Genomic DNA, 12,882 nt, shown 5'->3' with positions numbered 1-12,882 from the left:
AGTTGGACTGTTAATTAAAGATCAAAATGTTATTTTTTACATGTACAAGCATACCTCACTAATATGGTCTAGAGGTTGAGTGGGCCTCTTTTGCTTTTTGAACAAATGAAATATGTATAATGTTTCTTTAGTATTAAAAAGCAGTTTTAAAGATTTTATTTTCTATTAGTAAAAAAAATCCAGCAATGAGTTGCTTAACTTTTCCAGCAACATTTAAAACTGCATGTATTGCACTATCTCTTATGATATTTTATTTATTATAAAATGGCAAAAAGCTTAATTTTGAGTTTAGGAATGAGTTTTATAAAAAAAAAAAGTGTAAATGCTAATAATGAGTAAAATAATCATTAAGTCTGACCCTACTCGAGATATGACACATTATCCCTTTATCTCCCATCCCCTTGATCTTTAATTGCCAAAATTTAATAGCATCAATCCCCATAATACATAAACCTCACTGAAAAATTTCAGAAATTTTCAACAAAAAGCACAGAGTTATTAAGCTTCAAAGAAGATGAACAAAATTGTGACCTATACACACTAACATCCATACATACAGAAAAAACCTCCAAATTTTTTTGGATTTCTCTCTAAGTTCAAAAATGTAAAAATCTTGGGGATCTTTTTTGATCAGTTGTCGTACTTTTCCTCTGTTTATATATAACAGAACCAGGAAAATAATGACATAGATACCCACAATTGCTGTAAATAATCAGGCTATATTTTGTTCATAATAATTATGAATTACAAATAAATACTATAATTATTTATTTGTAATTCATAATTATAATATTTAATTTTAATAATTATAATATTTAATTTTACAAATAATTTCATATTAAAATTAATAATTATAATATGAGATGGCACCTAATGCCTCCCTCTAGTGCCAAATTTATTTGTAATTTATAATTATTATGACAAAATATAGCCCGATTATTTACGGCAATTGTGGGTGTCTATTTGCTGTGCATCAAATTTTGGTTGATGTTTATATTTGTATAATGACATTAATTTTGTAGGGGTAGCAATCACTACAGTATAGACTCCTAAGTTTTCATTGGGCCCAGGAAAAAATCCCCAGTTTCTCCTCTTGATGGCCTTGATATACATCTATATAACCCTCTCTGTTTCAGAAATCAATGATCAGGGGTGGGCAAGCAAGAGTTCAGTGGGAGCCGAAATGTAGGTTTTGCAAAATGCATGGGAGCCACAGTTCTGTACTGTCGTGTAGGATAGTATGGTAAGGCGTGCGATTTTATTATATAATATAAATATAATATAAAACAAATATTGAATTTTTTAATAAACATATTTTCACAAAATTATAAATATAAAATTGTAGAAATAATAATAAATAACAGAAATTAACACTTTCAGCAAGAGCCGCATGTAACTCAAAAAGAGCCGCATGTCTGCTATAGATCTTCACTAAATCTTTGTCCTTAGCTATTTTTGAGCATTCAATATAATATATTGAATGCTCAATATAATATATTCAATAACATGAAAGAACAAACAATAAGAACATAATATGTTCTTATTGTTTGTTCTTTCATGTTATTGAACTGTGTCTTTGCATATCAGTCAATCAATCATTTATATCAAAATGATTTATTATTTATTAATTATTTTGTATACTTAGGTTCACATTAACCTAAATTTATATTGTGTCTAATTGTACATTTAAAAAATGAATACTAAAATTTATTAATTTCTCTTATACCCAAAAATAAACATAAGTTTCTAGATTTGCAGATAAAAACATGTAATAATAGATATATTTTTTTTATAACATACACGATACACATATCTAATGAGTGTGTTTTCCATTGTAATTTAATTGATAAAGATATTATTACATAAAATAAATAGTATCATCATTTACACATTATTCTGTAAAAAATATAAACAAATAAGTTTATGAGCATTTTGTAAAACAAAAAATAACCATGAGTAAAATAACCAGTGTATTCATATAGTTTCTAACATATACTAAACATTTATAACCATACAAATTTATTTCTTCAAGTTTCTCAAACATATCAAAGAGCACAGTAGTGCACTATAGTAAAGCTTTGTTACATATGTTAATGTTAAAGTGCCAAATTGGACCCTTAATATCTCCATGATCAATGAACTGATTTGGATGAGATTTAAATAGCTAGTGTCCATGATGAGTACTATGTCTTAAATTTTTAATAAATTTGTCAAATTGTTTTGGATCTATGCAATCAGCATTTTGTTGTCTAGCTTTACAATGAGAGAGAATAGTGACACTACAATCCAGGAGGAGCATGCATGTGTTTAAATTAAGCTCATTTGAGATCTGACTGGCTTTTATTTGTCCTTTTGAAGGTTTTATTCAAAAATATTCAGTATTTATAAAATGTAAGCCATTTTTTAAATTTTGTCATATTATTGGTCAGTCAGTTAAGACATGACATGACTTACTGCAAGCTATTACATATCTGTCAGGTGAATATAGAATTATCATAAAAATTATTCTATTATGAAGTTATTAATGACTGAAAAATACTTGAAATCCCATAGAAAAAACTGGTGGAACCAGATTGTAAAGCTCAGTGAAAACTTCTAAATAAAAGGAAACTTTTGAAAGTTGTGGCTAAAGAATATCAGATCCAGATCTTACAGTAAGACTCAATATGTGAATAAAGAGTGCATTTATGCAGAAGTTTTGGATGAATCAAGTTTCCATGATAATAAATCAGGAATACAAGCATCATCACAGAAAAAGACTTCAAGCTGTACTTAGTGCCTTAAAGTTGTTGCACCTATAATAATTTGGCTGAACATTAAAGCACTTTTGAGCAATATTAAGGAAAGAACTTTAAGACATAAAGTAAAGCTCAAGGCCTTTTCTATGATGATGCTTGTTTTCCTGATTTATTATCATGATGACTTTGCTTCATCCAAAACTTCCCATAGCTGTAGTCTCTATAATATGCATTTTATTCACTGTTGAGTCTTACTGTCAAATCTGAATTCAGTATTCTTTGGTCATAACTTTCAAAAGTTTCCTTTTATTTAAATGTTTACACTGAGCTTCACTTTTCAACCTAGTTTCACCATTTTGTTTTTATATATATATAGGATGCAACTAACAGCTATGACATTCTACTTAATGACAAGCCGTACATTTGGCAGTGATCCTGTAAAACCAGACCTGGCCAACCCAAATTGTTTCGCGGACCACTTTGATCACATGTAATATTACAGTGGGCCACAATTTAGACAAACATGCTTTTAAAAAACTAAAACAAATACAAAATGAATAAGATTTTATTGTTATACCAAGAGTTCGTATTTGCACTTGTGCATTATAACAATGACACATGCAAATTTTCATTTATTTAATTGTTTTGGTATACACATAATGGGAAACAAAAGTTTTAATAGATATACAATATCACTTACCGGGCCACACAATTTAACATGACAGGCCGCCTGTGGGCCACAGGTTGGCCAGGCCTGCTGTAAGACTATAATAGAGCTGGAAATTCCTAGCTTTCTGTATTTTTTTTATGTTAAAATATGTTTATATACTTAAATACTAGAGATGATTATTGATATCAATCTGATACTGATATATTGATGTATCTTAATGTTCTCAATATATTGGAATTGATTTGTTTTACAAACTGACATTTAATCTTTCTTTTCTTCTATTTTCAATAGTCTGGATATGATAACAATACTAATATATTGGTGTATTGGAATGTTCCTGATAAACTGGTATCAGTTCATTTTACAAACCAATTGCTCTGATCTCCTTTCTTTTTATAGTCACTATTAAAGAAGAGAGAGAGAAAAATCAGAGCATTAAATTGTAAAATGAACTGATACCTCTATTGAAAATAGAAGAAAAGAAAGATTGGACATCAGCTTGTAAAACAAACCAATTCCAATATATTAGGAACATTCTAATACACTGATATATTGGTATCAATTACATATCTAATAAATATTTATCATTGCATTACAATTGGGTTACATATAGCCTGTACGAATAGTACATATAGCCTTTCTTAAAACAAAACATTGTAATTTAGTTGCAATATTTCTTTATTTGTATATTATTACTACTTTTTTGTAATAAATAAAAATTTTTATTTACATATTAAGATTACATTAATATCAATTTTCTGAAAGAAATTTCTTAAATTAAATTTATAGTTTATAAATATAAATTTAGATTAGTTACATTGAGAATATATTTTAAAATGTTTTTAATACTGTAATTTGTTTTTTAATTATAGGTTGATTCTCATTATTGTCCCAATTGTTTGGAATATATGCCTTCTCCAGAAGCTAGAGTAAAAAAACATAGGTATTACACTTAATAATGAAATTTTATAACAGTATGATTATATAGTAGACAAGCTAAATTTTATAAGAATAATAAAATAAAATATTATACTTAATTTTTATTTTACTATTTATCATTTATTTAGATGTTCTAATTGTTTTGACTGCCCAAGTTGTATGCACACATTATCAATTCGAGCTTCAAGTGTACAATTACCAAGTTTAGATGATCCAAATAAAACAGTTCCAAAGAAATTATATTATCTTGCTTGTGGATTTTGTCGTTGGACTTCTCGTGATGTAGGGATTCCAGATCAAACTGGAGGTAAGATTATTAATATCTTATATATAATAATTTTATTTTGATATTAAAAATTTTTATTAAAATTTATAATAGATTATTTATATAATCTAACCTGCACATATATAATCTAACATAATATACATCATTAACCATATATTTGTGTATATATATATATATATATGTGTGTGTGTGTGTGTGTGTGTGTGTGTGTATGTGTGCGCGTGCGTGCGTGCGTGCGTGTGTAAATACAGTAGAGAGTTGTTAATCCGAATCAATTGGGGACTGGTGTTGTTCGTATTAGTGATTTGTTCGGATAACCGATTATGTACGAAAAAATATATTAACCTGTCCGATGTTCAAATTTTTCTCCATTGCGTGTTGCTTCATGTTGAATTTTCGTTGATTTTAAGCCTAACAAAAATTTTTATAATAATAATCGAGGCTATTGTATCATTAAAAATTATTTCTTTATTTGTAGCAATTCGGATTACCGGGGTTTGGATTAACGACTCTCTACTGTACACTCATATCCAAAAAATAAGCATAACCATTGATTTAGCTTACATTTCAGGAACTACTGGTCAGAACAATGTGAAATTTAACATACAAGTAGAACATTGTATTCTTTATACAAAAAAAATTGAAAAACAAAAATTTAAGTTACATCAAACCAAAAACCAAATATTAAGCATTGTTGCAAATCTTTTTGCACAGAAAATAATTAATAATTAATAACACACACAACACAGTGATTGCTCATGCTGGCTATAATGTTGTTTATTAGCTTTATCAGAAACAAAGATGTTTTTAAACAAGAACATCTTTGAAGCTCTTGGAATGTTCTAGGTGAAGGCTAACAGAATGTAACTCATTACTCTAGGGCATTCCACAGGTCCAGAGAACTTGCTGGCCATTTCATGTAACAAAATATCTTCACTGTCAAAAAAGTCATTGAAGAATGCAGCCCTATGTGTATCGGCATTACTGTCCATCAAAATGAAATCTTCATCTTCAACACCTTGTTAACTTTAAATATCAAATTTAAATTTTTGAACTTTCTAACTCATCCAGATTTTTTAGTCTTTAACCTATATGTTGTTTTGGTTACTTGTGTTTAAACTTGATTGAGTTCAAGTGTTTGAAGATGGTTCAGGCAGGTCTTTGAAAATAAGCTAATGCTGTCTGCTTGTATTTTGGTTTCTGCTTCATTTTTACATTAATACAATGAACATAAAAGTAACAAAAATATTTTAAAAATAAATATTATTTATATTTTATGTATAAATTTATTCATATATTTATTTTGCCTTACCCAAACCACAAATATACTCTTCTGTTGTGATGACAATGAAATGTAGCCTAAAACAAAACTGGCGGAACTGGTCAAGCAATGATCTACTGAGACTTATGGGACACTTGCAGAAAGGGATTTCCCTTTCTATGGCACACAAAGAATGAATTATACTCTAAACATATAATTATTCCATAAGGGTACTTTGGTTCTTCCAGGCAATGCTAAGTAGCTTTTAGAACACTTGGGATACATTGCTTGTAATATTTAAATGAGCAATTAGGTATCATATTGATGCAGCAGGAGAGAAAATTATTTTTAATTTTGACATAAGCAACTTATTAGTAATTTATTAAGCACTCACAAAGTACTGTAAAATCCAAGGGTTCTACCAAGAAGACCTTGAAAACCTACGAAAACCTGAAAAATGGTTTCTACCAAGGGTTCTACCAGGGAGAACTCTTGGTAGAAACCATTTTTCAGGTTTTCGTATAAATAAAATGAAGAAAAGAACAAATTCAAAATCACAACAAAAAAATTTGTCAAAACTAAGAACATTCTTCACAAATTTTCTTATTTGTTTCTTATTTTCTTATTTATTTCTTATTTCTTATTAATTAGAAAATCAATTCACTCTTTATTACAGGAAACCAACACTTCTTTTAATTAAACAAGAGAAATATTTTTGGTCACAATTTGATCATCATCAGCTTAGAACCATCTGTTTAACACTTTAGAATGATGTAAAACAGAATTCACATATTAAAACAAAACTATAAGATTATTATTAATAATAATCATAAAATTATTATAAAAATGATCTTTTGCATGACATTTTGCAATTGGATGTTTGTCAATATGCAGGCAGGTCTTAATATAATATTGACCTGTTAGTAAATGGAATGTAAATTATGAGTGTGTATTTTGTATGAACAAAATGATAGAGTTAAATATAATATGTTTTAAGTAGCTATGTTATTTTTGGATATTTAAATGAATTTTGAGTATTTAATGTAAGTGGAATGCTTTAATAACTGACATAAAATCAAAACTAAAATACAGGTAGGCCTCCTACAATGCGGTACCTTTACAACGCGTTTTCGCTCCAATGCGGTTGAAAAAATGCGGAAATTTTCTTACAACGCAGTACTTTTACAATGCAGTTTAGGGTATTTAGAAACAAATTATCTTTCACATAATAGAAAAATCGCAACGAATCACATAAGTGCAGTGGAACTTGATGGAACAAGCTCAGATCTTGAAATAAGGCCAGTCAAACATTCTCGAACAACTATAATAAGTGACAATGAGGACTGAATTTGAACATAACATTATGTCTCTTTTTGATTTTGACTTGAAATCATAATCTTTTTAGTTTTTATATGATGTTGAATTTTATTTAAGCTTTTTATGTACATAAATTTAAAAAATGATGAAAATGTTACACCATAAAAGGCAGTTTTTCTCTTTTTAGAACTGAATTCCAGTTTTTGTATTAAGTTGGTGTCTCCTATAACGCGATTTCCCACAACATGGTATTTTCAAGGAACGTATCTACCGCGTTGTAGGAGGCCTACCTGTACATTGTTAACAAAATTTACTATTTGTGATGTAATAATTTTATGTAATGAATTGTTGAGAGAAAAACTTTCTGCTAATTTTCTACTAAATGAGTAAATGAGGATTACGTTCAAACTGAATGATAGTTTCTGCTATATTAAAATTGATCTTTATTTGTTAACAAATTCTTCTGTTTCTTCTTTCTTTAGTGTAGGAGGTTTAGTTGGGCTAGTTTGCTAGTATAGGAGGTGCAAAGCCTGCTAAAATTTTGTTCCTTCAGATGGATAGGCAATAAAAATCAACAACAGTGTGGGGATATGTGAGTGTGACTGATGTCTTCAACATTGAAATTCTAAAAGAAAATGACGTGTTATTTATTTAAATAAGAATAAAATGATTGCTATTTTGAATGGTACAGTAATTGTAGTATTCAGATTGTACGCACATTTTTTGAAAATCATACAATTTAGTGGTATTTTTTTATCATACTTAAAGGTTCTTGGAGATAAGATTTTACACAAAATGGCAATTGCATTCTGATGATACAAATTTGTGTCTTTTTTACTAAAAATCAGTCATACAGTGATACCTTGATTTTCATCGATAATTTGTCCAAAAACAATCAACAAAATCCGAAACTGATGAAAATCGAGACAATTATTTCCTTATGAATCAATGTAAATCCAATTAATTCGTTCTAGACACTCCAAAATACATACCAAACACACATTTTATAGAGAATTAATACAGTGTTAAATACTAAAAGCAATAAGAAATTAACATAAAAGACTAATTAGCATTAAGATGAAAGCAATGGAATTGTTCAGCTAGACATGCGGGGTAATGTCTTATCTTGTAAAAACTAGTTGGACATGATCTTCTAGCCTATATCGTCCCATAGTAAAGTGTGACGTAATTGTCATGTAAAAGTAGTTGTATTGCAGTGGTGATATTCAGCGGGTTCACACAGATTCGGCCGAACCCGTTGTTAAAATTTTCAGTTTCCCAAACCTTGTTAAACACACGGAACATTTCTCAGTGGTTTTGTTTTTTTTTTTAAATATATTAAAATATACGTATTATACTCTGTAATACTAAAGCCTTATACCCCGTTTGCACTGAGCATTTCAATCTAGATTGTGACCAAGGTCGGGGACTATGTTTTGGTGCAATCTCTCTCTCGACTGTTTCAATCTTGACCAAAACAAGGTTTAATCGCGATTGATTCAAGAGAGTTCTTGAGACTAGATCCAGTCATAAGAAAGATCCCACAATCTCACACACATAAGATAATACAAGATGGCTGTGGAACACGTGTCAGGCTATGGACAGCGAAATAAAAAGGATATTGTATTTCGAGAGATGATGACATCTGTCTATTATCAGCAGTGCCATTCGGGGTAAAAAATTTCTCTGCCTAAAAAAAAAAAAAAAAGTCGACAGCAGTAATATACTATTGTTACCCAGTCTTCGCCCAGGGCCCCTTACGTTCCAAAAATGCCACTGATTATTAGATATATCGCAAGAAAAGATATTGTATTTATTTCTGCTAGCAAACCCTTTGTTAACTATTTTGAATATCACCACTGGTTGTATCAAGGGGAATAATGCCTTCCCGGAGATCCGTTTAAGAGTAACTTTCCCCTATTCAGGCATTACAGACATGGAGAAAACTTGGAAAACTTCACCTGGCCAGCCTGCCCTGGCAAAGTGCAAACTTACAACCAAAGTCCCAGTATTTGGGGAACAGAACCGTTGGCCAATGGTGGGCCATCGTGGGATAATGTTCACACAACAAGAAATAACGCTGCACTGTACTGTAAAACCCTTTGTTTTCACAAAATTAGCAGCAAGGTCACTTGAGCACACTGATAAAATCCGAGGCAATCAATGAAAACTGAAACAAATTTTTCGCGAAAAAAATCAACAAAAACCGAAACCGACAATAACCGAAGTCAACAAAAACCAAGGTATTGCTGTATTACAATCTTTAATAATTTTGATTAGATCATCCTTGTCAAATATACTCAATTCTTTTTTTACACAATTTGTTTCAATCTAACAAATTTTAATAAATGTGCCTTTTTAAAACTCTTCATTTTGTTTTTAAGTCTAAGGAAAAAATATTCATACTTTCTTTTCTTAGCATTGCTTTTTAAAAAAATTCTCAGCATTTGCATTTAAAGCTGCTGTACACTCAAGTAAATTTTAAGACTGCTGCTTTTCATGATTTATTTGATTGTGTGTAGCAAAATTGATTTTTTATTATAACTTTATTGTGTGATTGAATCATGCAGAGAAACTTTAATTCAAAGTTTGGTGATTTGTTTATAAGATTGTGTTACTTCTTATTTCTTCTAATACAGAATAGTTTGGTATTAAAAGCTAGAAATATTTTGTGTTTTAATTGAAAATGTCAAATAAAAAATAAAATTTGTGTGAATAATATAAAGTTATTAAATTTTGCTGATAAGTATGGTACATTAAAGTTGTCTCTCCTCTGATTTATTATCTAAAATAGAAGTATTTTGTTAAACCATTCTCAAACCATTACTGGTAAAATTATTTAATTTTCTAATGTTTTCAGCTATCTAAGCAGCTTCAAGATACATCATATAGAACTGAACATACAAAGGATACATAGATTTGATTGCATCCTTTATATTAATTGATTTATTGTATTATTTTTTGCTAGTTTTTGAGGTCTTTTATTTTACTATATGGACAGTATCTTGTTACATAGATTTTTCAGAAACAAATCTATTGAGTAAAAACAAAATTAGATATGCAAGAAAGATGGTAGAATAACTACAGCGGATAACAGTAAAGTTTTACGTATCTAAAAACCTTTTACCGGTGCGCGTAACATCACACTAAACAAAGTAATTACAAACATTTTTGAACCTTAACAGTTCTTCTTCAGGTAACAATTCCCTAACGGAATGCACTTCGATTCAAAGTTGTGAAGAAATACGATCCGAAACATTGTCCTGACCCGATGACATCAATACGAACCTGCGTGCTAAGCATGTTGTGCTTAGCGCGCAGGTATGTATCGACGGCATGGCAGGCTCTACTAGATAAAACTATAAGATAGAGCACAACATGCTTAGCACGCAGGTCTATATTGATGTCATCCGGTCAGGACAATGTTCCGGATCGTATTTCTTCACAACTTTGAATCAAAGCACATTCCGTTAGGGGATCGTTACCTGAAGAAGAACTGTTAAGGTTCAAAAATGTTTGTAATTACTTTGTTTAGTGTGATGATATGCGCACCGGTAAAAGGCTTTTAGATACGTGAAACTTTAGATATTCATGTTAATCATATAAAATTAGCCATCTCTTCTGTTCAGACAATTTGTTTTTCATTCATCCCTAATGTTTAATTCTATTAGATTTGTCTGAAACTGCTGCATTTTGTCCCTATTATGACTAAATGTAATTAATAATTGATATTAATAAATGTCTGTCTTCTCAACCTCTTGTCAGTCTTTTTTTAAGAACTACATAATTAATGTCAAAGACAACTATAAATCAATGGTACCTTTAAAAATTCAACAATATTTTAATAATTTTAATGTTTTTGATTTTAAATCCAGGCTTGATTTAAAGCTGAAAATGTTTAAAAATAATTTAGTTGTTATAATAATATGGTCTCTCATTATCTCCAAGTTGAAAAACTGGCATGTTGCCTTTTTTATGTTGCAAATAGATACTAGATTATAAGTCATATAACAGTATTATTGCAAAAACATTAGATGCCAAGTTTTCTGTAAGGTTGTAGAATTCAAATAATTAATGATAACCTTCAGTTTTCTTTATAATCTAATTTATCAGTTCTTTGAATTATAGAAAGAGATCCCATAATATACACATGTAGCCAACTTAATTATGAAATTTCATAAATAGTAACAACATTATAAAGTTTTAACATCTCAAATGAAGTTTTAAAGCTATAAAAGGCAAAACTTTTGTGGATTTCTGTATATTTTTAAAGGAAAAACATATTTTAAAAAAATATTTTAGTTTCAAAACACAAAAATAATAATTAATTTCTGTTATTTTAAGTAGATACAAAATTTGCTTCCAACAAAAGTTTAAATTTTGATATTTTTATGTTAATCTGTTGATACTTTATACAGGTTGATTCACTCAGAACTTAACACTGTTTAATACCACAAAGTTGCATAATTTCATTTGAAAAACATATAATACAAAATATACTTTTATTAACTGCTTCATCATGAAATAGTCATTCTGTTTGTGTTTCATGCTTATCTTTTCATTTTATTCAGAGATATTCCACGAAATAAGTGTTCAGTCCTAAGTGAACCACCCTGTATAATTATTACTTAAATTACACAAGAATATAGAATATTTTTCTTTTCTTTTTTTTAGCTAGTGGAGGATGGCAAGAACAAGAAAATCCACATTACAAAAGGGTAACTATTATATTATGCTGAAATAACTATTATAATTCTTCATGTTGTCTGTGTCCTTAAAGCACAAAACAAACAAAACTCTGTGTACACATTAGAAAGAAAAACAAAACGATTGAAAGAGTTACCACAATTTAATTAGATTAAACACTTTTTGACTATTTTACAATTCTATCTTCAGAACTATTACATTCAACATTAATATTTTAACAATTTGAATAGAACAACTGCACATGTTTACAAACTTTTTACAAAAAGTTTTAAATCTATTTTGTCATTTACTTTCCTTTCTCATTTTCTAAAATGTATAGAGAGAAAATTTCATCATTTAGTAAAAAGTCTTAAATAGAAATTGACTTTTATATTTCATAGTATCTAAATAAATGAGTTTATGATCAATTGAATGTTGATTCATATAAGGATTATTTGTAAAATTTTATTTAAACAACACCAAAGTAACAAATCATTTTTCCACTGTTCTTTATTTGAAATTAAAGGGTATCCTAACTTACTTTCTAGTTTTTTAATTAAAAATTAATTTGGCAAAACAATTTAGTACTTAATCATATTGATGTAGAGATCCCACCTGATAAAAGAGATACTCTGATATTGGGATTCAATTTTAATGAACACTAAAGTAAATGAAAATGATTTGCTTTCTCTTAAATTATACTTATTTTTTTCTTTTTGTTCTGTAAATTATATTTTGAATCCTTGTATGTATTCTTACATTCCTTGTAAAATACTGGCTTGAACTTAGATCACCTAAACTTGAATTACAACATTTGGAGTTTACAATACCTAAAAAAATAATTTATGCATATATTTGAATATCTGGATGGGGTCTGATTTTTGACACTACACTCAAGGTATAATTAATTTTTGCATAATGAATAAATATATAATATAGATTATCAAACTCAATTAGAGTTAACTGCAGCAATAAAATTGGCTTT

At 28.9% G+C, this 12,882-nt stretch overlaps 2 protein-coding genes across 2 annotated transcripts in view; one reads left to right on the top strand and one right to left on the bottom strand.

The window, feature by feature from the left end:
• Nucleotides 1–12,882, bottom strand: part of LOC136976092 (S-adenosylmethionine synthase-like) — a 274,541-nt gene that overhangs the window by 225,221 nt on the left and 36,438 nt on the right. The window lies entirely within an intron of this gene.
• The window catches only part of DCTN4-p62 (dynactin subunit 4), a 46,635-nt gene that overhangs the window by 2,243 nt on the left and 31,510 nt on the right, over nucleotides 1–12,882 (top strand). Inside the window, exons 2-4 of the mRNA XM_067271302.1 lie at nucleotides 4,281–4,351; nucleotides 4,476–4,654; nucleotides 11,886–11,929. Of these exons, the coding sequence (XP_067127403.1) occupies nucleotides 4,281–4,351; nucleotides 4,476–4,654; nucleotides 11,886–11,929 (294 nt within the window). The remainder of the gene's footprint in view (nucleotides 1–4,280; nucleotides 4,352–4,475; nucleotides 4,655–11,885; nucleotides 11,930–12,882) is intronic.

The sequence above is a fragment of the Centruroides vittatus genome, unplaced genomic scaffold (genome assembly GCF_030686945.1).
Source record: "Centruroides vittatus isolate TY-2023 unplaced genomic scaffold, ASM3068694v2 contig_393, whole genome shotgun sequence".
In the NCBI taxonomy this organism is placed as follows: Eukaryota; Metazoa; Arthropoda; class Arachnida; order Scorpiones; family Buthidae; genus Centruroides; species Centruroides vittatus.
This window is presented reverse-complemented; position numbering and strand designations above follow the sequence as displayed.